We start from the raw sequence: 27,268 nt of genomic DNA, 5'->3' as shown, positions 1-27,268 counted from the left end.
TTTATTTCTATTTTAAATGAATTTGCCCTGAAGAGAGTGTCTTAAAATTCATTTTTTCCAGGATCATAATCCAGTACATAATAAATTAATTGTATTCCAAATATAATAATACATTCTGATATATTAATATTGGTTATGCAGTTAGTAACTTTATTCCCTAAGCAATGAAATACATAAAATATATTTTAATGTCTCTCTTTCTAGGGAACTGAACCGTCGTAAACATAGCAAGCCTGGATCTATACCACTTGTGTCAGAAAAGCAGAAACACATTATGGCTGTAGTGAAGTAATCATACATAAAATTACTAGTGGTAATAAATTCTTATGGGCACGATTTATATGTGATTTATATGTCTTTGTTACAGGACTCTGCTTTTTGATATTATGATAATAATAAACTGAGATGTACAGTTGCTGTAGGTGAGGCTAATTGTGGTATCTCCACAGTATTCATTTTGCTGCATCATTGGTAGAGAGCGAGAGTGAAAGCAGGAATATCTTGAAAAGGACATATAAATGTTGCATACAAGAGGAGGAGGAGGAATTAACTCAGTATGTTGCAATAGGTTTTCCAAAATGTTAGGTTGTAATATCTTAAAAGCATGTGAACAAAAGTATTCTTAAACTGGCAAATTCACCTCCCAAATATTTGGGCACCATTTAATAAAAAAAAATTGCATCAAACCCTTTTTCTGTTGTAACCTATGTGTCCTGATTCAGCCTACCAAATAATTTTATATTTTCATTTGTGTCTCTGTTAATAAAGGCTTCTGTTGAACAGAAATGTAGAGCTGCCTAAATGTAAAATGTGGAATAATAACAATATAAACATTTTGAATGTGATTATTACCAATTGTTTTAATTAATTGTTGATCCTTATTGTATTTTTTTGTAGCACAATACAGTTGAAATTAATAACACATCCTCTAAAGTTTAAGAAGTTAAGCGGGCTCTTAATTTTTTGGCTGCGTAATTTTCAGTGGTAACTTCTTGAAATATGTTATGTATGGCTCAACCACAGATGATGATGATGATGATGATGATCCTGCCTTTTTATATATAACTGGCCTAGAGTCACCCAGCTGACGAGTATAGTCATTAAAATACTGTAATCAGAGATTGGCATGCCATTCCTTTCTGTGAATTATTCCATATTCCATCTTCAGTTATGAACCTCATTCAAACCTGAGATTTTCTACAAAACTTTTTATACCCAGAGCTGGCCATCTTAAATCAAACAATTATTCCTTGGGCTAGCATATAATTAAACTTTTTAATAATTTGACTCACATAACAGATGAGATCAGCTACTATTTTCTTGCTTATCACTTGGAAAACAGCAGCTTCTTTGAACTTCAATTTGTTATCTAAGCATTACCAAATTATTTAATCATATATTAACTGCATAAATAATATTTTAATGTTATTTATTTTTAATTAAACCATATTAAGATAAACTAAAATATAAAAATAAAAAACAAATGCAAATAAGAAAGGGAAAGACAAAAGAAACTTACATGTATATTAAAATGATTAATTTAAAATATTAAATACTATTGTATTTAAAATATTAAATACAATTGTATGTGTATGTGTATTCCCAAACTTATGGAAAGTGTATATATTCTGTGACATTTGGAGAAAAAAACCTAAATTAAGGAGTTATTAAACAACTCTGAAAAAAATCGTAAAGTTCATTACATACAGTTAATATATAAAGTTCATGTATTTAAGGTTGAATGCTTTATACCGAAAAGCAAAAATAATTTAATAAGTATGATCATGTGCTGGTGAAATGACATAACTTAGTCACCGCATATTGACTATACTATAAACAGTCAGATATATTAATTGGAGAACACAGTTTGTTCAAAATAAACAGAAGCTTAAGAAAGGAGTTGCGGTGTGTGTTAAACATACACACCTATTTAAAAATTCAAGTGGAAGAATGGTGATAACAGATTATATTTTTCAAAAACAAACTGCAGATCTTTCAAAGAGGCATAAAGTATTAAGAATGGGGGACTTTAATTACCCCAACTTTTTCTGGGAGACAAACAAATACTTGCCAAGCATGGTGCTTCCAGCAAATTCCTAACTTGTCTTGTTGAGAACTTCCTCCTTCAGAGGGTAGAAGTTGGCACAAGAAAAGTGACTATTCTTAAGGCACAAGTGCAGACAATTCCAATGGAAATGGGAAAAGTGTCCAAGATTGTTTCCAGTTTATCATAAAACCTTTTCTGGAACTAACAGGACATGTTTAGGAAGCAGAAAAAGGAATGTGGAAGAATGCTTAGAATTCTTAAGATAATTTCAGAAAGCTCAGAATGAGCTGAGCTTACAGAAGGATGCTAAGAACATAGTAACTTCAGTGTACACTGAACATTATAACATGTATGCACTGAAAATAAAAAGGAACTATTCAATATATCAGCTGCTCATTTAAACTCCTGGAAGTTCTACAAGTGTAAACATGTAGATCTAGATCATAGATTGTGATTTTGTTTATTGAAACCACCATTCCCATTCTGTTAAGAATTTTTAGCTTGTTTTTTTCTCCATACAGTCCAAAACACAAATCATAAAGCCAATGCTTTATGATAATCACTGTAGTATAAAAATATGGAGATGCATAAACAGTAACTAGTATTGCAAAATACCAGATCTAACATTTTAAGGTACCACTGTCTTGCAAAAATCTAGATTCAGTGAGACTATATGAGACTATTCAAAGAACATTGAGTTACATGCAGCTCTCTAAAATTAATATTCACAAATGCTATAGAAAGGACTACATTCTTATACTTTGTGCTTCCCAGTTTATGGAGTAGAGGGGATGTCTCAAACTTGTGGCTTATGAGCCACGTGGTACCCTCCAAATAATTTTCTGAGGTCTAAACAAGCCTAATCTGGGTACAAGGGCAGGTCTTACAATCTTTCTGGTTCCTGCTCTGCATGAAGCTGTTTGGCTAACAAGTTGCTCTGCTGTTGCAGTGCCCCTTTGCCTTTCTTGTGGTCACAGTGCCCAATTCCCAGGGTGGCCCGTGCTGCCCCATGGCTCCTAAGCCACATCAGAGGTTCACGTGGCTGGATAAATAGCGGTGGTGGGAAGCAGTGGTGGGGGCCAAATCTGGTGGGGAGACAGGAGGAGTTTAGGTGGCTACAGCCAAGTGACAGTGGCATTAACTGAACTTGAACTGGGGAAATATTCCTAGGCCAGACACAAGTGTGCACCACTGTAAGTTTTTGAGTTTCAGAGACAACTCTTACCAGCTCTACTGTCCTGGAATGAAAATGCTTGGATGTTGTATTCTTCAATGTGGCCCTTCAATATCTGCAACCCAGTATTGCCGCCGTTCTCTTAGTTCTGACCCACAGAACACTCCAACCATACAGGTGAAACTCGAAAAATTAGAATATTGTGCAAATGTTCATTTATGTCAGTAAGGCAACTCAAAAGGTGAAACTAATATATGAGATAGACGCATTACATGCAAAGTGAGATATGTCAAGCCTTACTTTGGTATAATTGTGATGATTATGGCGTACAGCTTATGAAAACCCCAAATTCACAATCTCAGAAAATTAGAATATTACATGACATCAATAACACAAGGATTGGAAATAGAACAATATCGGACCTCTGCAAAGTATAAGCATGCATATGTACTCAGTACTTGGTTTGGGCCCCTTTTGCAGCAATGACTGCCGCAATGCGGCATGACATTGATGCTATCAGCCTGTGGCACTGCTGAGGTGTTATGGAAGACCAGGATGCTTCAATAGCGGCCTTCAGCTCCGCTGCATTGTTCGGTCTCATGTCCCTCATCGTTCTCTTGGCAATGCCCCATAAATTCTCTATGGGGTTCAGGTCAGGCGAGTTTGCTGGCCAATCAAGCACAGTAATCCCATGGTCATTGAACCAGGTTTTAGTACTTTTGGCAGTGTGGGCAGGTGCCAAGTCCTGCTGGAAAATGAAAAAAGCTCGTCTGCGGAAGGAAGCATGAAGTGCTCCAAAATCTCCTGGTAGACGGCTGCGTTGACCCTGGACTTAATGAAGCACAGTGGACCAACACCAGCAGATGACATGGCTCCCCAAATCAACACCGACTGTGGAAACTTCACACTGGACTTCAAGCATCGTGCATTGTGTGCCTCTCCATTCTTCCTCCAGACTCTGGGTCCTTGGTTCCCAAATGAGATGCGAAGTTGCTCTCATCAGAAAAGAGGACTTTGGACCACTGGGCAACAGACCAGTTCTTTTTTTCTGTAGCCCAGGTAAGATGCTTCTGATGTTGTTTGTTGTTCAGGAGCGGCTTGACAAAAGGAATACGACATTTGAAGGCCATGTCCAGGATCCGTCTATGTGTGGTGGCTCTTGATGCACTAACTCCAGCCTCAGTCCACTCCTTGTGAAAGTCCCCAACACTTTTGAATGGCCTTTTCCTGACAATCCTCTCCAGGCTGTGGTCATCCTTGCTGCTTGTGCACTTTTTTCTACCACACTTTTCCCTTCCACATAACCTTCTATTGATGTGCTTTGATACAGCACTTTGGGAACATCCAACTTCTTTTGCAATTACCTTTTGGGGCTTTCCCTCCTTATGGAGGGTATCAATGATGGTTTTCTGCACAACTGTCAGGTCAGCAGTCTTTCCCATGATTGTGATTCCTACTAAACCAGCCTGAGAGACCATTTAAAGGCTCAGGAACCCTTTGCAGGTGTTATGGATTCATTAGCTGATTAGAGTGGGACACTTTGAGCCTAGAATATTGAACCTTTTCACACTATTCTAATTTTCTGAGATTGTGAATTTGGAGTTTTCATAAGCTGTACACCATAATCATCACAATTATACCAAAGTAAGGCTTGACATATCTCGCTTTGCATGTAATGCGTCTATCTCATATATTGGTTTCACCTTTTGAGTTGCCTTACTGACATAAATGAACATTTGCACGATATTCTAATTTTTTGAGTTTCACCTGTAGATCCCATGCAATTTCAGGTGTTAACTGCTCACTTGCTTACTAAATATAAGGGTGGTTCAGCAAACTGTTGATAGTTTGTGAACCAAATGGGGGATTTGTTACATAGAATTTTAGGCTTTATTATTAGCATTTTAATAAAGGTGATATTAGCATTTTAGCATGGGGTCCATGCCTCCTTTTGAGGTTTAGGAAACCATGTTTTTCCTTTGAGCCAAAGCCATTTCCTTTGATGTGCAAAAACTAGCCCTTTCAGGGACATTAATCAAACAATAGGGCTGAAGTCCTTAATTAAAGTTGCAAGCGCTAAAGAAACAAACGGGTGGGAAAGGAAGGGATGCAACATGTTTTAAGGGTTTGTCTTTTCTCGGTCTAACAAAACAAAGTCTTCACTGCACACCAATGTCTTTTATTGTTTGATTTGTTGCTTTCTGACACATCACAAATATCAAATGTATGTATCGTTTATTTATGTATCCTATATAAAGACTTGACCATCCCCTTAATAAATGCCTTTTGCTCTGCCTGAAGTACTTGTGGTTTGTATTGTTGGGGGGGGGGGACCGAAAAAAATTCAGGGACTAGGTTCTTTCTAGCTCCATGCCAACTTGGATGCCTGAGTTTCGGGCAACACTGGGGAGGAGAGAACAAACTTGCACACCAGTGATGAAGCCTGCATCATGCTATCAACTGCTCCCTAGTACTTGTGTGTAACATTGTGACAAAAATATCAAAGCCAAGAGCTATCTGATGGTACTGTGATGCATGTTTTGTCATTTTGATGCCATCAGATAGAGATGGAATCAGCTTTTTCTCATCTATGAAAATCAGTTCATCTGCATTAAGGATAGGTGTGATTAACAAACATTTACAAGCAAGACTTGGCTGCGTCTCTGGATATAAAAGGTAATAAGGTGTGTTCTGATTAATTAAAAGCATTGCCAGCTAAGGGGCCAAAATGAACTGGTGAAAAAGTACCTCAGTTTTGCAGTTTATCTTCAATGGCATACCATGTTACCCTTCATTTTTGACACACTAGACACTTTTGTATCTACTTATGAAAAAGCTTCAGAGTTGCAGCCCTCAGTCTAACATGCTAGTCTTCACGCAGTACTCATGAGGTTTTGAATTTGAGTTCTCCAACTAAGGCAGAGGCAAACCAGGCAATAAACCATTTATACTAAAGCTCTCCAAGGGTGTGGTGTTGTTTCACACCTTGGTTTTGACTAGTGCAAGCATTCATGCATGTCCCAAAAGGTACTGTTGCTCCTGGACCAAATCCCCTGGAGTTCCTTGATTAATTATGTGCCATCAAGTCATTGTTGATTCTTAGTGACAGCATACAGTAGATCAGCGTTTCCCAAACTGTGAGGTGTACCTCTCTTGGAGAGGTGTAGACAGAGTCCAGGGCAGGTGTGAAAAACCTTTTAGTTGTCCATTGCTGCAATAAATCCACCTTTCCCAAAATGAAACTAGCATTTTTTAGTATTTTCAAGTGAGTAACGTGGAGAAGGCACACATTTTGCTTTTTTATTTTTTATGTCTTTGTTAAAAATAAAAGTTTCATTGTATTGTTTTTGTTGTTCATTTGTGTTCATTTTAGTGTTTGGATTTTTAGGGGAGGTGTGTACATTAAGATTACGCTAAAGGGAAGTGTGATGGCAAAATGTTTAGGAACCCCTGACACAGATTTTCTGCACAACGCTCTGTCCCTAACCTGGTCTTTCAGCATTCCCAACCGTGCATCGTAACTACTACAGCCGAGCCCATCCGTCCTGCTGCTAGTACGACTTCTTCTCTTTCCTTCCACCCGTCCCAGCATCCTGAGCTTCTCCAGTGAGATAGGTCTATCCAGATGAATTCCCAAACAGCAACCATTCTTTGCTTATATAAAGCTAAACGGAGATTACAGTCCCTAATCCATCCTTACTGTACGTCTCCCCAGGTCAGATACAGATGTCCGCTCCGCGTTAGCTGCCTCACCCCTTAGTTCAGTCACTGAAACAACGGACCCTAAAGGTAAACGTGGCAGGGCGCTTAAACTGAGGGGCGGCGGATCCACGTCAAGCGCTCTCTGAAGAGCGTCCGAGTACTTCGGCTCCCGAAGCGACCCCGCGGTGTGCACCTTCCCCCTCCCAGCCGCCCCCGGCCCAGCCTCACCCCTAACCCCGTCCCCAAGCGCGGCAACTGGGCCTCTGCCCCTTTCTCGCCTCCATCTTGGCCATGCCCTTCGAAATAACGGCTGCGGCGCCGCCTGTTTCTGTCACGGGCTCCCCGCTGCTCCCGCTCGGCCATCCCTCTCAGTGCGCGTCCCCGAGCGGCTCGGCTCGGCCCCGCCTGCCTCGCAACGCTCCCCTCCCCCGGCGCGCTCGCAGGGAATCAACCCCCCAACCCCCCCGCCGCATCCGAGCCCCCTGCCTCCGTCTTTCCCCCTCGCGCCAGGCCGGCCTGCCCGCCTCGCCTCGGTGTCGGCTGCCCTCTCTGGCGGCTGGCGGAAGCGGCTTCGCCCTTTCAATCTCCCCCTCGTTCCCGCGCTTCGGTCGACGAGGCAGAAACGTGGCTGGCGGTCGCGGAGGGGACGCGCGCGAGAGCTGCGGCGACAACGGCGACGACGGGCGGGGACGGAGGGAGGGAGACCTCGGGGAGGAAGGCGAGGAGCGCCTTCCCGTGATTCCCGCGTTAATCCGGGCCCCGTCCCTGTCCGTTCCGCGATGCGATGGGTTAGGCGACTGGCCAGCAGCAGCAGCAGCAGCAGAGCCGAGAGACGAGCCGCCGGGAGAAGCAGCCACGAGGGGCGGCGGCGGTGGCGGCGGCGGCGGCGGGGCCTGGCCGAGGCGCGGGGGGCGGAAAGAACGGCCGCTAGGGGCGGCGGCGGCGGCGGCGGCGGGGTAGGAAGAAGCCGCCGGCTGGAGCTGCCTTGCCCCACGGTCCCTTCCATGGACAGCGGGCTGAAATTATGAGCCGGCTGGAGCTGCTGGCGGCCGGGACTCGCCCTCGCCCCCGCCCCAGGGATATTTTTCCCGCCCTGCGCCTCAGGGCGCCAGCGGGGCTCCTCTCGCCTCGCCCGCCTCACCACCGTTACTCCGGCACGCGCCGCTGTCCCGCTCGGCTCGCTCCTCGGGAGACGCGAGGGCTCCCTCCGCTCCGGTGCCGGGGCCAGGAGACCTCCGCTTCGCCCGCAAACACGGGACTTCCGCGGCTGGCGTAGCCCCGACTCCCTCCGCTGCCGCCCCGTCCTCCCCCACTTCCCCGTCTCGCTTTCTGGATGTCGAGCAAGACCCACTGCCGCGCGTGTCCCCGGAGAAGTTCCCTCCCCCTCTTTCCGAGTCTCCCGCGCCCCCGAACCGTTACTGCTGCCCCCTCCCACGCTCCCCCCGCGCTCCCCTCCGCACCGCCGAGCAGGTGAGAGGCTGGTGCGCTGCTGGGGAAGGGAGGGAGGGCTGATCTCCGCTCCGCTCCGCTCGCCTCGCCCTCCACCCTCACGGGCGACCGCCCCCTCCCCCCCGCCGGGCATTAATTAGGCTGCCCATTGATTAAAGGGTATTGATTTGTATGTATTTCACTCAGCGCCGCTGGCGGCGGCGGCGGCGGCGGCCGCTGCTTGTGCAGCAGCCTCCGCCTGAGTTAGCCCAGTATTTCCCAATTTAGAGTGTTGCCGCCGAAGCTCCCTCGACCAAAGATGTCGGCTCCTCTCGGGCCCCGGGGCGGCCCTGCTCCCCCGCCGCCTCCGCCGCCTCCGCCCGAGATGCCCGACCTCAGCCACCTCACGGAGGAAGAGAGGAAGATCATCCAAGCTGTCATGGACCGCCAGAAGAAGGAAGAAGAGAAGGAGCAGTCCGTGCTGAAGTAAGCGCTTCTCCCCCCCTTCTCTCTTCCCCCAGCCCCGCCATTCTCGAATTCTGGCGCGGTGGGCCCCGCCCGGGAGGGGAAAGCCGCCCCGGTCCCCAGCCCGTGGGCAGGGTCTGCTTTCGGGAGGGCCGCCGGCCGAGCGGCGGGCGTCGCGCAGGGAGGAAGGCCTGGTGGGTCGCCCGGGAGCCGCGCAGGAGGCTGCTCGGCGGTGTCGTCGCTGCCGGCTGTGGCTGCCGCTGGCCCCGTCCGCCCGAGCCGGAGGTGGGAAGGCAGAGAGCCGGGAGTTCCCTCCCTCCCTCCGCGCTTTTGAGGCTCCTATTCGCCGTCCAGGCATGGAGTGGGGCCAGGCACCCAACATGGCCGCACAGGTGCTGTTGTCGGTCGGTCCCTGCGAAGCGGATGGTCTCAGCAGCGGGAAGCGCGGCGGTGGCATGGCGGGTCTAGGGGGTCTCGCCCCGGTTAGGCTTAGGCAGCAGCATCCGGTGGCTGTCCTTTCACCACGGCCGCCACGGACTCTGCCGTTCGCCGCCTTCTCTCCCGCCTGCCTCAGACAGCTCGCCGCGGGCATATTTGTACCTCCGAGGCCCAGGTTCCCTCTGCCGCCTGGCTTGGGGTGGGCTTGGAGAAGCCGCCATCTTCCCCCAATAATGTGTAGCCCTCCCACCCCCTTCACCTGCTTCTTGCTGCCCAGGAGGCGTTGTGGCAAGTAGTCCTTCTCTCTGCACCTGTGGGTCCCATTAGCCGTCGGCCAATAGCCGTTCAGAGAGCTCAGCCCCACTTCCCCGGTCCAGCTCCCCGGTCTCTTCAGCACCCAGGAGCTGTCCAGACAGGATTAGGAGAACGGTTTTCTATGCTATCGATGCTTCTTGCCCGTTTATCGTGTTTGCTCCCCTCCTCTCGCAAAACAGTTCAGCTCTGATCTATTTTAGAATGATGCCGTGAAGGTTCATTTGTTCATATTTTGTGTGTGTGTGTGTGTGTGTTGTGCGTGTGTGTTGTGGATAGTGAAATTTCCTGGCTGACTGAACGCAAACTTCTTTTGTGATAGGCAGTAAATGTATGGGGTTCTTTCCTATTCATTTTATCATATGAGCTGTTTTTTGCCTGTTCATATTTACTTTGTAAGCAGAGTTGTCTTTGTCTTTTCTATATTCTTCAAACATAATGTTATGGAAAATGGAAATGCCACATTTTCTTGGTTAACAGCATAGTGCCTTTTGAAAAAGTTGCCATACTAAAGGAGGCCAGAGTAAATATTTCTGAGTTTAAACACTTCTAAAAATATTGAATCACATTACTAAGCAATCAAAGTGATGTTAGGCCATTTTCTTGTTGAACAGCTGATTCAAAATTTGGAGCTGATAGCTCTCTCACTTTCTGGGCTTAGTTGATGACTTGTGTTAGAATTAGTGTATTGTTAACAATATTACAGTTAATAAAAAATTACTCCAGTTAGATTATTTTTATCTCCACACAAGAGAGGTAAAAGCCTCTACACTATTGTTAAGTTTAACAATAATAAAAATAAACATGTTTGTCCACTGAAGGGAAGCCAGTGTAACTTTTTTTTTTTTTAAATCACATCATATTTGCTACTCCAACTCTAGCTAATAATTTACAGTAACTTCTAGGAGGACAATTTGTGTTCTGTATCAATGCTAAATGACTCTATAAAGATTAATGATGTAGTTTTGTTTTTAAAATATGTGACACTCTAAATGATTAATAACAGAATTAACATTTACAAAAATATTTCTAATTATTCTAATGACTACTTAAATATAAACTTTGCGATAAAAAAAGAATCAAAATTATATTTTAAACATAAAATTCAGAATATGTTGTTTGTATAGACAGGAAATGCACTTATCTTTGGTTTTAAAAGTAAAATAATGTTATAATCAAATGATGTCACTTCAAATTAATGCTGAATTGTTGACCAATATTTTGTGAAAGGAAGGTTCAAATAGATATAAAAGTATTTAAGCAGAAATAACTTTTACAACTCTAGTGTTTACTATTTCAATTTTTGATAGAGCTTATCACAATAAGGCTTCTTCACCAACTGGACTCCACAAGTGTCAGTTCCTTTTTGTGAATAGCTTTTTTTTTCCTTCCTAGCATTTTTCCCACGGGTGCAAGGTCTGCTTTTTTTTGGATCAACCAAATGTTTGTCCATTGGTTATGGCAGGAATTGACCAACCGGCTTGTTGCCTGAGCCTGACATTGTGGGCTGAGAGAGAGTGACTGGCCCAAAGTCACCCAGCCAAACTCACAGTCTCCTGGTTTCTAGCCTGATGCCTTAGCCACTAGACCAAATTCACTCATTTACTCTCTCTTTCTCCCTTTTTGTGAATAGCTAACATATGCAAAAGTCACATACCTAACATGTGAAGAAGACCTCTGAGAAAGCCGAACTGGCTGATCAGAACTTTTAACATATTTTAAATAAAATATTGAAACATTACTTAGCAGTGCTTCATCTTTTAAAAATTAAGTAACTTACTAGATTTGGAATATCGACACTTAGATTACTTTTGCAATGACTGATAAGAAAAAGAAGAAAAAAGTCTATGTAAGAAAGAGATGTGAAGCTATTTGTTTCCAAGAGGCCTCTTGGTCCCATCCCTACTGTAACATCCACCCTGCCCAACAAAAAGGAGCTGAACGTTTTCAGCTTTGCCCTTTGAATGACATTACCATGTCACTGGATGGCCTCATACAGCCTTTGAAAAGGCTAGAAGGCTGATTTGTGAAGATCTCTCAAATGTTGCCCACTGTCACCCTCAAAAGTATATGTTAGTTGTTCATACTCCCATCCCAATATGCTGTTCTTTATCTTTTCTATTAAGTCACTGTAATAGTTTCACATGGTTTTCACATATATTCCTTATGAGGATAATAGGGATTCCTGGCATTGCTTGCACATATTTTTGCTATAAAACCACACACTGCACATGTTGCACGTGTAATGCTGGTATGCTACCACACATTATGATCTTACTCAGACATGATGATTATTTGGACGATCTTCTAACCTGCTGGTACTATCATTTAGTATTCTTAATGATATGGCTCTTTAAAAAGATATTGATCTTTTAAAATTATATATTATTTCAAATATATATTCTCTGATTGAATTCATTGTTAGAAGACGGGTATTTAAATTCTTCACATTGTTTCTAAAAGTAATTACAGTCAGTAAAAATACAGTATTTCACTACTTAAAGAAGACTTTATACATTTTTTTCTTTTTCTTATCAATAATTGCAAAAATAATTTTCAAACTTTGTTTTTCCAAATCTGATAACTTACTTCCTTTTTAAAAGATGAAGTAACTTCCAGATAATGTTTCTGTACCTTATTAAAAATATTAAAAGCAATGGTCTAAAAAAGTACAGCCATCTTCTCCAGTGAATTTAAAATATTTCTTCACCAAATGTTAATGTACAGAGTAAGGGAGATGACCTTGACAAAAATATGCAACAACTGTTACCTAGGCAAAGGGAACTGAAGCATTTTTAAGCCCTGGGAAACAAAAAAAATATTTGGAAGTGGCTCAGGCAGCTGCCTCCCTGATTCACTGGGGTATGAGTTGGGGTGGGGGTGGGGAGGTACAGCACAATCAGACTTGCAAAGTTCTGTTATTATAGCCAATCTCAATAATTGTAGATCTAGGCTTCCTGTGGCATTGATTTCCTGGTCTGGTCTACCTAGAGGGGCTGACAGTTAATTTTCATATTCAAGAAAAGTAGTTGACACTTACAGCATTCTTAACAAAAGTTTGTGTTTTAAAGAATAAATTATACAATGTTTTATATAAATGATGAATGGAAGCCAGCTGGATGATTAACTCCCTGGGTTTTGTGTGTGTGTGTGTGTGTGTGTGTTTTTTCTGTTTTATTCAGTTTGCCTAATGAGTATCACTGTGGTATTGAAGTGTTTATCAGAAGAGCATTCAATAGTGTCACTAGCATCTGTCACATCTTTTTCCCCTTCTTTTTCCCCTTTACCCAGAGCAAAATTATGCAGATATATTAAATCCACTGCAGTCACTGATTCTCCTGCTATGCTTCTTTTGAAGAAACAAAGAAAAATGGTGCAAATTTAGAATCAGCAGGAGTTCATACTGATAAGGGCAATATTCACTCCTGCTGGGATTTGCTGGAAGTTGATGACATGTAAAATGGTTGTTTTGCAGAGGTATCTGTTTTTGGCAGGCTGTGCTTTCTGAAGGCATGGCTGAAGCCATGAAGTGTTCTTATTGAGAGATCTCCATGGGTTTGTACTGTGGAAATCCTGCTTGGTTTTTCCTTTAAAGGTGTCCTATGTGTTAAATATCTTAGAAGTAAATATTACTATGTATTGTCGAAGGCTTTCACGGCCGGCATACGATGGCTGGTGTGGGTCTTCCGGGCTGTGTGGCCGTGGTCTTGAAGTCTTGTTTCCTAACATTTCGCCAGCACCTGTGACTGGCATCTTCAGAGTGCAGGAGCACAGACAGGAGCAGTTCTCTCTGTGCCCCAGAGAGAATATTACTACCTAATCTTATGTGACAGTTTCAGTAGTTGTCTGTAGATTGATTGCCTTTAGCTCATTTGTCTCAGTTTAATCTGTATACTAAAATATTAGGCCTAAAATAAATTATAGATTTTCTCATACATAAATGAATGCCGTTTTTCTCTATAAAATAGCTTATTCTCATATGACATTAAACATGTGACCTGTTGTATTTTATTCATAATTTGAGGAATATAGGAGACTTCTATCATGACTAATAATTTGTCTCATGTAGCATTCTGACTAACAGGTCTCAGTATAAGGGTAGTCAGAAATGTGAAGAACAATCTTGAGCCACCCACATGTGTATAGGGAGTGCTTTAGAACTCAAATGGCCAATCCAGAGCCATATCAAGCCCCTAGTCTTGATTATGCAAGCCCTATAACAACCTCAGATCACACCAAAATGCGTTGGGCCTGATGCTCTTGCTATTTTTGGTGAAAATAAAGATAGTAATAGAGTGTCAAGCGTCTCTGAGGCAAATGCATCACTTTCCACCATTCAAACCCTACAAACTGCAAAACAGCCTGAAACCTTTTAGTGCTACCCATCCAGTGAAATTACTCTGTTAACTCTATTAAAATAGTTTTGAGCATTGGACTCTGCTGAGATATAGGCTGAGTTCACAAGACGTGTTAAGCCAAAATAGAGTTTGTGACTTAACTGTCTGAACTTAGCTATTGTGATTTAGTCAATACGTGTATTTATCTATATGATTTACATAGCTGCTCCTCTCACAATTACTACTGGGAGCCAGTGTAGCTTGGAAAGCAACAGTGTTATTTGGGTATAACAAGAAATGCCAAAAACTGCCTGTGCTGCTGCATTTTGGACTAGTTGCAGCTTTTGAGTGCTCTTCAAGGGCAGCCCTATGTAGAGCACATTACAATAATCCAAATGGGAGGTGACTAAGGCATGAATAACTGTGACCAAGGCCTCCCGATCCAGGAATGGATATAATTGCTACACAAGACAAATCTGTGCAAAAGCCCCCTGGCCACTGCTGCTACTTTCTCTTTGAGCAGGAGCCGAGAGTCTAGGAGGACACCCAAATTTTACACCAACTCTGACTGAGGAAATGTACCCCCATGCAAAGTTAAAGATGGAAAATCCTGAGAGTTGGGGGGCCTTACATCCCACATCCTCTCAGTCTTGCTTGAGTTGAACTGAAGCCTATTCTCCCCCATCCAGATCCTCACAACTTCTAGATACTGGGAAAAGACCTTGGCAGCACCACATGGTTGAACCAGGGTGGAGATGTACAACTGAGTATCATCAGCATACTGCTGATATCATACCCCATGCTGACAGAAGACCTTGCCCAGTGGCTTCATGTAGATATTAAACAGGAGTGGGGAGAGGTTAAAGCTCTGAGGCACTCTACAAAGCAAGGGCATCAGGGTCAACCTCTCCCCCCCCAACACTGACGAACCAGCCCTGGAGAAAGGAGGAGAACCACTGTAATACGGTACCTCCCACTCCCAACTCCCGGAGCTGGCCCAGAAGGATACCATGGTTGATAGTACTGAAAGCCACTGAGAGATCAAGGAGGGCCAGGATGGATGCACTACCCCCATCCCGAACCTGCTAGAGGTCATTGACAAACATGATCAATGCAGTCTTAGTACCATAGCCAGGCCAGAATCCTGACTGAAAAGGTCCAGATAATCTGCTTCTTCCAGAGTCCTCTGGAGCTGTGAGCCAACCACCTTCTCAGCAACCTTCCCTAAAAAGTGAAGGTTGGAGAGGGGATGAAAATCATTCTTGAGCAAGCCATGCCTAAGGAACTGAGACTTAAATATTTCAGTTTTTCATATCATTATTTTCGTAATTGTTTATGAAATGCATAATGAAATTAAGCCAGCTTTTGCTTTTATTTTCCAAGAGGAGTTGTAACTGCCCAAGTCCAGGCAAGTTATAGAACATTACTATTATTTAATTTTTGTTAAGAATATACAGCCACATAAACAACATTTAACAATATCAATCCCTTTGGTTGCTTACAAATATAAGATAGAAATAGTAATATACAACCTGTGGAAATATCAAATTATCAGCAAAATAAACTTGTAACAGAAAGAAAGAGAGAGAGAGAGAGAGAGAGAGAGAGAGAGAGAGAGCAAACAAGCAAGCAAGCAAGCATACAAAGCCTAAAGGTATGGCAAATTAAAAAAAAAAATCCTTAACTTTTGGTTAGAAAAGAGAAAAAAATATAACATGGATTGGATTTCCCAAGGCATAGAGTTCTACAATCTCACCAATTTGCTTGAATGATCCTGTTGTTTCCTTTGTAATAATAAAGATCAGCTATTGTAATTGTGTTCTTGTGGTAGTTTCTTGAAAATGGTTCACAAATCTGGTTTGCAGGTCTTTTAAAGAGGTATGAAATGGTAATGGGGGAGATGCTAATTACCCAACCATCTTTAGGGAAACAAACTCTGCCAAAGATAGTTCTTTCATGAAAATCTTCATCTGCCTTCCTTACAGCTTTTTCTTTCAAAGGCATAAGAGGAACAACTCTTTTTGATTTGATATTAATGAATAAGGGATGACTTTGCTGAGGAAAAAGGATTAACAACAACTTTAACAAGATTTAACTATGCCAGAATTCTTGATTTTAAGGGCAATTGAAGCTGAGTGTAATTGCATCTTGGATTTAAAAACTTTTTAATAGATCAGTGATAATTGGGATGCCATGATGGAGAAATTAATAGGAGAAGGAGCTCAGGTTGGGTGGGAGTACCTAAAAAAAGAAATTACCTCTTTTCAGGAACAGTGAGTAGACAATATTACGATCAATTCTGGATTTGGTTCATGATGCTAAGATCCTTATATCTTAAAGATTTACTTTGATGACATTACTGATTAATACTAGTGATAAGTTCCCATTTTAAGTTTGTATACACTAGAACTATTACTGCTTTCTCCTCATGTGAATGGGATCAGGTTACGCTTTATTCCATATTCCATAAAGGAAATAAATTCATTTTCAGCAAGGAAAATGTGAACTGTGGAATGATGTAGAACATTTTTGGAAATAGCCTCTAGAATTTAGAATGTAATTCCTGTTGAAATAGTAAATGTGATTCTGCCACACTCAAGTATTGTATGACATTCCAGGGTGGGTAGGATTTTGCTTCAAAATGAAGATGTGTATCAGTACAGTTTTATCAGCTGGTTTGAACTACATATTGTAATAATTCCATCCAGTGATAAATATACGGGTACCTTAAATTACCTGAAAACGGTAGCTTAAATGCTTTGCTTTGTACTGGTCAGTTCTGAAGGTTCTGTTGATCTGACCTTGACAATAATTATTTAAATAGTATTAGCTTCATTTTGTCTACTCACTTTCACTGTTTATTCAGTATGGCAGCAGTGAAAAGAAACACTATGATCTGTAGAAACACTTTGACCTGTAGTGCAGTGTAATGTGTGCTTGTATATTTGTGTGTGTGTGTGTGTGTGTATGTGTGTGTATCTGAGTGGCTAGATAGCATAGTGGTTAGAGCACCACCTTTTGATGCAGGAGACTGGGATTCGAATCCCGGCTGGTACCTACCTTGCCAATAGGAGTCCTTGGGCAAAGACCCCCTAACACTTCACCTGCCTACCTCAAATATGAGAATGACATGAACTAAGAAAGTCATGCTGGCTCAGACGTCGCCTGGATTAACAAGTTCTGCGCCAGCTGTTAGGAAACCAGGACAATCTGACGATAAGTGGGCTACTGGAATAAACCATACATGGACTAGACAAGAGAACTTGGAATTGATGGAATGCTACTACAATGGTAGACCTAATGAAAGGGAATATATGAAATGTATGAAGGAACTATGGATGGGCAGAAGACCTACATCCACACTGAGAAACAACTAGTTACCCAACGTTTCAACATAGTGAAGAGGAAGCTGCTCTTACAACTTGAGATAGACTAATTACACATTACATCCTGGACGGAAGAAGAACCAGAAGAACAACTGGATGTGCAGCCAACACCTGAAGCTGGAACATCACTGCCACCCCTTCCATTACAGAGCATAGCAGCGGATATGAAATTCACTATTGTCCCAAATAGACTTGACATTGCCTCTGATTGTAAATTGGTGAAACCCCAGAGTTTAGAAATGGTATTGTAACCTTTTCCAGACTAGCTGGCATCAATTACGTTTTTATGAAGATCTTTAGAAATTTTTTGAGCAGGCCGTGTCCTGTCTCTTGAATCTGTGTGGTGAGAACTTCACTGTGATCAGGAAGACAACATTTATGAGTTTTATACTGGCAAGGCTGGCCAAAGCAGTCCTGATAGTTTAATGAAGTACTCATATAACTGGCCCTAGTTATCCTTTTAACTGAATTGACTGAATTGGGTAGTGGTATTATTTCTTCACACTAGCACATCACATGACTTTCTTTATGAAATAAATGAAACATACACCAAACTTGGGTATTATTTGTCTATTCAGACTCCATTTATATATTGTTAAAACAGACAGACATTAAGACTTTCTGTTACACTTCTGGTAACAATCAGTGACAAAGATATGCAAACATTCAGACAATCTTAAAACAGGTGATTTTATTTTATTTTTTACATATATATATAAGCCTGTTTTTAGATATGAAGAGACACAGGAGATCAAGTGAAAGGGGAAACAAGATCCTATTTATTCCTTGTGAAACTATAATTGTGTTCTGGAATTGATTAATCTCCCAGGAGGACTGCACATTTATTGGCATAGACAATAACTCTAGTGCCTAATAAGAAAAGACAGACAGAAATGAGTAAACATTTGTCATCTATATTCTGCCTTAGGCACAAAAATGAGAAAAGCTTTTAGGTGTATGTTCTTTTTTATATACATTCCTTCCCTCAGCTGGTAAAAACAATGCACTGAAAGGGAAGAGATCCTATTGCTAAGGGTAATTTTCTATAGCAAATACCTGTTGCAACAAGCAACTAGTAAATGTTTGTACCTTGCCAAACATCTCTCCAGACATAAAAGACTGTAAACTTAATGATCCCAGGGTACTGTGGCCTGAGGTCATATTAAGTGGGAATGATGTGACTTTTAGTCTAGTCTGGAAAATACCAGACTGGAGGAACTAATAACAATATATTGTCTTGACTGGCATTTGGTTTAAGGGTATAACTTCTATTTTTACTATTTCCATAATCCGCTATGTTACTTCGGTATACCCTGGGACAAAGATGTGTACTTTGTGAATGACCATTGTAACTTATTTTTATGTTTTAGCATTAATATTATTATTACTGGTTTTATCTTTTCATTTCCCTCTAGCTGTTGCTAACCATCCTAATTTGTCCACCCAAACTGCTGAATGAACTGCATGTTAGGATAATATGCACACTTAATTCTAATAAAGTGATTCTTATAAATCACTTTTTGATACTAATAGATCATATTTCATTCTAATAAATAAAGTATGATTCTAATATTTATGATTCTAAAAATAAATATTACTAGATAATATCTAATATTACTAGATAATATCTAGTAATAATAAATAAAGAATATTTTTGCAATAATGTTAGTCATTAAGGTGCAACTTTTTGTGTACTGAATTATCTCAACAGATTAATGTCATCTTTCTGGACTTCAATTTCCTTCCTTTTCCACATGTAAGAATCCCTTACTGTATGATCTACTGCATATTCTTTAGAAGTTAATTGAATTGAATTAAATGAAATTTATTCTACTCCTGGGTAAGCACGAACAAAATTTCATATATGAAATAGAAAGCTGCATGCTTATATAACAATGAGTTTGGCTGTTGTTCAAATTGCCAGTTACATTTTTATTAACTAAATAATGAGTGTTTCTGGTATATTTTTTTAAACATACATATGGAATACATATCTTTTAAAACTTAAAATCATGTAATTATTGAATGGTTACAGATGAGCCAGGAATGACAGAATGTTAAACTATGAGGAATTTTGAAGTTCTGGATTTTGTATTCATATTTAATTGGTTGGATTTTAGAAACATATGTGCCTACAAATATTTTTTTAGACTTTCCTATATGCAAAGCTAACATGTGAATAATGAACTGAACCATCAATTCACCATATCAGAAAAGGTTTCATAGCAATCTGCTGCTTAATTAAAAAGATAATCTCATGAAGTCTGAGTTGTGTTCTGCACTTGGAGCAGGGCTTTAAAGTTGTTTTTTTTTAAAAAAAAGAAATTATCTCTATTGTCTGAAAGTTTGGAAGTTTGAAAAGCCAACTTTCTGAATAGCACAAAGTACTGAACAAACTGAGAACCACTGATACATGCTGACCATTTTGCGTACTAAAATAATTTGTATGTCTATGTTTGTACATGTGCACATAAATTTGGATTATGGTCAATATCTTCAATTATATAATATGGAAATACACTATATATAATATTAATAGCGTGTTAGTCTGTGTTACAAGTTGCCTTTCTTTTAATATTGTTCTTCCAAAACCTTTCTAACACTGAGAGATTGTGAGTGACTGTCTCTAAAGGAGCAAATCTCTGTGGGTGGCAAAGACAAGAATAGCATCCAATTTAGAGTTAAATATATCTAATTTAGTCATAGATGGTAAAGGACTGAGGAAATATAAAAGAAACAATGAAGTCAGAACTGTTTCTAATATTTAGTATGTGTAATTTAAGTTTTATATTTCTATCAGCAGATATGTCAGTTCAACATAAAATAAAATTCAGTATTACTATATAATAACAGCAGTTTAGCAGATTGATGTAGTGAGATCTGAATTTACCAAATCTATTTAATTTTGGCTTATTTCGTTATGTTTATTGATGTTCATTGTAGCCTTTTCTTAAACATATTGGAAATGCTAACACATTTTTTTCTTTTTCCCCTATGCATGTACTTTGTTAAATACATATTGAATTAAGTAAAAGATAGATAAGAAACATATGTCTACAGATAAAGAGTGATGAGAATAAACATAATCTTCAAGCTAAGCAATCTGTTGTAGAGGTTGCCTTTCCTGTGCTGAGTTCCATGTTAAAAATGCTCTTTATTATTTTTTTAAGAAAGCACATGCTGGATTGCAGAAGATTCTATTGTCAATCCCCTGCATCTCTTTCTCAAAAATAGAATTAATTTACATATTTATAGTTGGATCCAAAAATACTGTGAGCCCAAAGGATGGTGCTTCCAAAAACAGTGTGTGTTGTGGTGTGAGTTAAGCCAGCCCAGGATTTTCTGCTGCAGGAGGTAAAGAATAAAATGTTGCTCACCAATTCTGTGTACTAGAATCAACTAAAATAAAAGGGACAACAGACGGGTGCAGTATGTACTATAAAGGATGAAAAGAGTGTGAGAGTAAAGTTGTGAGCAAAGAGAAGAAAAAGGGGATAGTTGGGAGATGTAGTTCAAAATACAGAGTAGGTGAGAAATGCCATCTTTACTCACTGGTACTGTGTCCAGTTGGGTAGAGGACAAAGGTTATCAGAAGTATTTTTGCTATTGCTATGATCCTGAGGCCATAAAGGTCATAAAGAGGTCATAAAGAAGAGCAACAGGAACATCAGATCTAGGATATCATCTGAGCCTTCCTGAGTAGCCTGTTTCTATCATAACTAGCCATTATAGGATTCATGAAACATTATGAATTGTTTTCTTTCTTTTTCCTATGTATTATTTTTTCCTCCTTTGTCATATCTTATAAACCTGAGGGCAAGGTCAGCCTTTTTTTTTTTAAATTGTGAACTATAAGTGCCTTTCAGTTTGAAGAGTGAGATAAATTTATCTTAAGCAAATACAAATATTACAGTCTAACAATTGTTATAAGCTTTAAGGGTAATAGATGAGTGCATACAAAGAGAGTAGATTAGGCTTAGGGTGGTAGGTGCAAAGAAAAATGGTGGCTAGAGAGAGGTGTAGAACAGGGAAGGGAATAACTGAGAGATCAGATCATTGTGTGCTTTAAGAGAAACAACAGGAGAGATGGAATAGGATTGTAAAAAAGAGGGATGAGAAAGAGGAGATAGTTGACAAATGGGATTGCAGAGAGAAATAATGTGGGTAGGTGTAATTATTATGAAATGAAGGATAGTCTGATGGTTCAAGGCTATGATACATAGGCCCTCAGTGATGCATGGTTCTGGAACTGTCTATATTCTTTTCCTTGGGCAAAAACTATGAGTGATCCCTGAAGTGGGTACATAGGACAAAAAAACTGTGAAGATTATTCCTAGCACCCAGGAATAAGAAGCTTACAGAGGGCAAGTACAACAACAGCCATACAACTACATTATGCCTCTAGAGAGCATAAGAAAGATAGCAAGACCAAATACTGTACATCTAGTCCTATGAAGAGGGAAAAGGAAGAAAGCTTAAAAGAAAATTCCATGTCCTGATAAATATTGAACCATTAACTTTACTCAGATACACATACTACAGCTAGCAATTTGCTGTTTAAAAATATATATGTCTTTTGGTAGCAGCACCATGTGTGGTAGCAACTTGAATTATTTCTATGTTATATTATTGCTCATCTTATACACGTGTACTGTCTCTGCCCCTTGAGCAGCATATTTTCTTAGATGGGTTGCTTATAGTTATGGTTTTAGAAAACAATTGCATGACCATTTCCACCTGTTATCTCTTCAAGGCACCCACTTAAGAAAAGAGTAGGAATCTGCAGTGCATTACAAGAAGAGAAGGGATTTCATTCAGAATAGGTGATATTGATTAGTAGCATGCAAGTGGCTGTGGTAGTAGTTGTGAGCAAATACTGGCTGATAGACAGCTGCATGAGTCATTGACAGAGTTGCAATAACATGGGCCAGGTAGGCATGGTAACAGGCATTTAGGCTTTTGGTTGCAGGGGAGGGACTATCCCATTAAATTTTCTCTGCCCTCCCAAGTATTTTACAACAAAAGCTGGTGGCTGCAATTGTTTTAAAAAGACCAGATATCTTATCTGCTACCTTACTTTTTGCCCCTCTTTGTAAATTTTTAGACAGGCTATAAACTGACATTTGCAACTGTCAGACAGAAAAACCAGATCCAGCTGCTACCTGAGAGAAACTAGTATTAAGAAGAGCTAGGCCCTGATATAAAAGAGTGCAGACACTAGTTATGTTCCCAATACTTCTTGTACGCCTGAAAGATGCCCAACGTTCTCGGACAAAGCCATAATCTATGCCACCTATTTTGTGCTGCATTGAAAATCTGTACGGGATGCAGAATCATAAATATCCATTCTCCTTGTAGCACCTTTCACCTTCCACAAATCCATCATAGAGGAGGCCTCACAATCTTGCCTGACATAGAGGCAATACAGTATATTGCAACCACCGACAAGGCGGAAAATTGAACATGGGAAGAAACTACTACTGATTAGCCACCCTATTCCTCCAGATTTCAAATTAGTAGGGATATATAATCAACTATTAACTTTCATTTAGGAAAAAGTCACTTTCTGTCTTAGCATTCCTCTTAATCTGCCTGAAAATGAATGAGGGATAATGCAGGCTACCAAACAGCAAATTAGCACACCAAGGCATAGTGATGCTTCACTGCCATGCATAGTTGTATTATTGAGGCTATCCCAAGAGACATGCTTTCCAGTGGAGAGCCTTCCTTCAAAAGTGAAGGTTCTAAAACTGGATAAGGTCCATAAATTTAAGAATATTACCAAGAGCTTAGTATCAACCTTTCATGCTCCTAATCAATAATTTTGTCTCCTATTGGAGCATAAAGATACAGTCGCTTTCTCCCATGAATTCTTGCAATCAGCTCCACAGATCTTTTCAGCAGTCCAAATGCTGTCTTTGACTCTAGAAATTGAGTAGTTCCTTCTTTTGAGGGCTAATGTGGGGATGCATGGGCAAAGATTTTGGTAGATAGATGAATTCTCATAATTGCTTTCCATATCCATGAAAATCTACCAGACGTTGCCCCCCCCCAAGTGTTTTTCAAAGCTATTGCTGCCCTTTTATTTAAAACTGTTATTTTAAAGTTGTGCCTGTGTATCTGTACATTTTCATACCTTAACTTTGTAAACAGCATTAAGATTTTCAAACAGTATGTATGTCCAGTAAGATCCACCCACAGAATGGAATGTGATCAGCAGTTGCTTTGGCATGAAAAGTTGGGAGGACACAACAGAAGAGGGATTGTCCAATGAGGGGTTATGGTAGCTGGCAGTCCACAAGCTGCTGCTGAAGTGACCCAATCCACACAGAATTTTCTTAAGCCATCTTAAAGACTAGCCAGAATCAATAAGGGATAGGAGGAATTTAAGGCTGCAGTACAGAAGTGCCTTAAGAATCTAGCTATATGGAAGGCATAAAAAGCCTGATGAAGATGATAGTTTAGTTTCCCTGATCACATACAATTCTCCATAGGTTCCTCCTTGAGGGAGGGCATTTAATTAATTATGAGCCAATTACCTCCTTAAAGGTACAAAGGTAGAAAAGATCAGTGCATAAATGGTAATCTTGTTACCTTCTCCAGTTGAGGGCAATTTCAAAAGCTGCTTGTAATGCCAATTTTATTGTAAGATTAAAAACACTGGTATTCTTCAGTCAGCCTCAATTGAGCTTTTAGTAAAAGTGTTTTCAGAATGAGGACACAATACATGACTATAAATTTTAGTTTTTATATTCATTTGGCATGTGAATGTAGGCTGTAGTGTGAACATGCATTAAGCATTATAGTGTCATAGTTCATTGAAATAAAGTGCTGCAAATCTTAGATACTATTGTTAATATTTACTGTATACTGGAAAAATTATGGAGATGCTATTTCAAAGATACTTTAGTAACCAGAACCAGAGAAAATCATGACAGAAAAGGCAGCTGATCCATTTGCTTCCATTTTTAAGTATTATATGTACAACATATATTACTAAGCAACAGTTTGTTCTATGTTAAAGAGTTATGAGCAGCATATGTCACAAACCACCTGTCAGTTTTCTTAGCATAATAGGTTGTCTAGAAATGTTTTGCTGGATGTAAGAATATTTTTTATCCATGTGGTATGTGTGTTTTAATGTAACTCTGTATAACATTCAAAATATATATATTTAAAAAGTTGAACCTTTCAATATTATTTTCCCCCCCGTGCCTTTGTGTCAGTGTTGACTTGTCACAACTGCCTGGACAACTCCCTGCAGTTTTCTTGGCAAGGTTCTGGAAGTGGTTTGCCATTGCCTTCTTCCTAGGGCTGAGAGAGTGGACTTCAAGGGAGGTATGGTGAGCTAAACATGTTTCCGGGACAGTGGAGACAACGATGGCAGCAAAGATCGAGTAACTGGTGAGTAGACCAGTTCTTCAGAAACTCTCTGGATAAGAAAAGGACAGAGTATTGCCCACATATGCTCCAGATGGCTGCTTTTCACAAGGAAACCACAGGACAGTGGTCTCCCGCAGGTTCGAGCACCAGGAGAGAAAGGGATAACTCACCAAGCTCATAACTGTGGCAGAGCCTTTTAAAGGACACCAAGTTTGCTAACCTCGCTTGCTAATCACTTTTGGAAACTGCTTATCTAACTATCTTAAAGCTATTAGAGATCTTCAGAGCGACAAGTTTGAAAAGTCACCTGGTGAGCCTATCTTCATTTCTCAAAGAAAAATTAACTAAAGTTTAAGAACTTAAAAGAATTTGAAATAAATGGCAAAAGCTAAATAAGATTTTGAACTAAGAAAGTTATAAATGAATTAAGGGTCCAGACAAATTTGGAACACTGAAACTTTTACTATAAGATTTTGGAACTATATAAAATAAACAGCCTTTCATGGGAACCAAAATTATTTTGTCTACTGTAAAGAGCCTCTTGATGAGGGTGAAAGAGGAGAGTGCGAAAGCTGGCTTGAAACTCAGCATTAAAAAAACGAAGATCATGGCATCTGGACCCATCAATTCCTGGCAAATAGAAGGGGTAGAAATGGAAGCAGTAACAGACTTCATTTATTTGGGCTCCAAGATCACTGCAGATGGAGACTGCAGCCATGAAATTAAAAGACGCTTGCTCCTTGGGAGGAAAACTCAAACATACTCTGCTACTTCAAAGTCCAACTTTTGCTTCCATAGAATGTCACAGGGAAAATCACTGCCTGTACTCTTCTAATCTTTGTAAATATAGCTACATCATAGCATTTGAATATCTTTCCCAAGACCTTCATCTTATCTTAATTGATAAGATTCACTCTAGAGTCAGGCAGCGCCAAATCAAATCAATCAATCAGTCAATCAATAAATTTTTTTTTCTGTGATGTTCTCATCTTGTTTTTATTCTGTTAGCTGCCTAGAATCATATGTTTGAAAAGGGTGGCCATACAGATTGAATGAATGAATGAATGAATGAATGAATGATAAATAAATAAATAAATAATAAAAAAAAAATAAATAAATTGGTGATTGACTGCATTGTACTCAAGTATAATCCTTCCGGATTATGAATACAACACTATTCCTTTGTTTTTCATGTTCTGAGTAGTAAACAGTATGATCTGACTGAAAGGGACCAATTCCAGTCCATTTCAATTCACTATGAATGTGTAGTGCATTTGCTTCATCTTTCAGTGTGTTAAGCTCTCCTGCTTTATCTTGTTAGTCTTATTGCCAGATTTAGGACTCTGTTTGCTTTAGCTGAGCAGCTGGGATGATCTCCATGCTTTAGGTGATCCTGCTAGGAGTATTCTTGGTGTACATTCCTGGTGTTCTTCATTCATCCCTCCCAGGAACACACCATCACCGCTACAGTGAAGCAACATAGCAGGACTTGAGAGGGAGCACATGCTAACCAAGCAGTAATTGCCACTGTGGGAAAAAACTGGTATAGCAATATCTAGGAAATAAAAGAAGCCCGCTGCTGATTTGGGTTTTGCTCCAGAGGTGGAGCTAGCTTATTTGAAATGTGAAGATGCTGTTTTATCTACATATTTTAAGACTGGTATTTATGAACTTTTGTTATAGCTAACAGACTTAAACTTGTGTCATGAAGAAGAGACTATGTTACTCTCTTCTGTGCACAATCACAGTTTTCATACCAAAATAGTATGAATACTGTGCACAATCACAGTTTTCATACCAAAATAGATATTTAAAATATGTAACCAAAATAGATATTTAAAATATGTAACCATTGTATCTCCATTCATGAAGGGAGCTGATTTCTTAACCCAGAAGTTCTGAAAACTAAGTGAAGGTTTTAAGATGCTAGTCACTATGCACTTCACTGTGATGAAAAGAGATTAGTATTATTAATGGATCAGAATAGGAGAAATTACTTTTGTATGAGTTGCTGCTTTAATCTAAATCTATAAAATAATATAGGTTCCAGTTGTGCTATAAAAATATTTAACCTTAGTCCATAAAGAAATAAATTATTATGATGTTTCACTTTAGTTTTAAACAGACATCATATGAAACAGCAAGTAAAATGTTACATTAAAATCTTTATAGATTTTTACTTAAAATTAAAAATCTTTGGAGAGCTATTGGTTTCAGGATTCAAATAAGCAATGAGAAAACCAAAAATGTTTTGGACTCCAGAAAAATATAAAAATAGCAACTTTTTTGAAGGCTTGATTTAAAAATAAAGTGGACTGAACAGCTCATTGAGTGCTAGAATGATGAGTCAGATAAACCCAGAAAGATGAAAAAAAAATCATCTTTGTCAAAGTGAACTTTGCTTCTGTTTCATTCCCAGGAGATAATTTTCTGGCACAAATGCTATTGTTTACAATGGAACATATGCTAGTTGAATAATCTTATTGTCATTCTTACTGTTTCAAATAATGTTAGTGGCCAGAGTAGCCACAAGAAGAATCCTTACATTTAATGGAAAGAATTCATATATTTAATGGAAAGATGCTTAGATCCTGTC

The 27,268-nt window shown here is 39.9% G+C and overlaps 2 protein-coding genes across 8 annotated transcripts in view; both read left to right on the top strand.

Annotated features, from left to right (window-relative positions):
- Nucleotides 1–3,475, top strand: part of DCAF13 (DDB1 and CUL4 associated factor 13) — a 32,838-nt gene extending 29,363 nt beyond the window's left edge. The window contains exon 11 of the mRNA XM_088149060.1: nt 205–3,475. Within this exon, the coding sequence (XP_088005186.1) occupies nt 205–292 (88 nt within the window). The 3' untranslated portion in view covers nt 293–3,475. The remainder of the gene's footprint in view (nt 1–204) is intronic.
- Nucleotides 3,476–7,629: 4,154 nt separating this feature from the next.
- RIMS2 (regulating synaptic membrane exocytosis 2) overlaps nt 7,630–27,268 on the top strand; it is a 350,682-nt gene continuing 331,043 nt past the window's right edge. For all 7 annotated transcript variants that reach the window (XM_088149058.1, XM_088149054.1, XM_088149056.1 and 4 more), the window contains exon 1: nt 7,630–8,837. In XM_088149058.1, coding sequence (XP_088005184.1) covers nt 8,671–8,837 — 167 coding nt within the window. In that variant the 5' untranslated portion in view covers nt 7,630–8,670. The remainder of the gene's footprint in view (nt 8,838–27,268) is intronic.

The sequence above is a fragment of the Python bivittatus genome, unplaced genomic scaffold (genome assembly GCF_059951505.1).
Source record: "Python bivittatus isolate LINGU-HERP-01145 unplaced genomic scaffold, Pbiv_v1 ctg000590_np1212, whole genome shotgun sequence".
Lineage (NCBI taxonomy): Eukaryota > Metazoa > Chordata > Lepidosauria > Squamata > Pythonidae > Python > Python bivittatus.
Note: the sequence above shows the minus strand (reverse complement) of the source record. Positions and strands in the feature narration are given on the sequence as shown.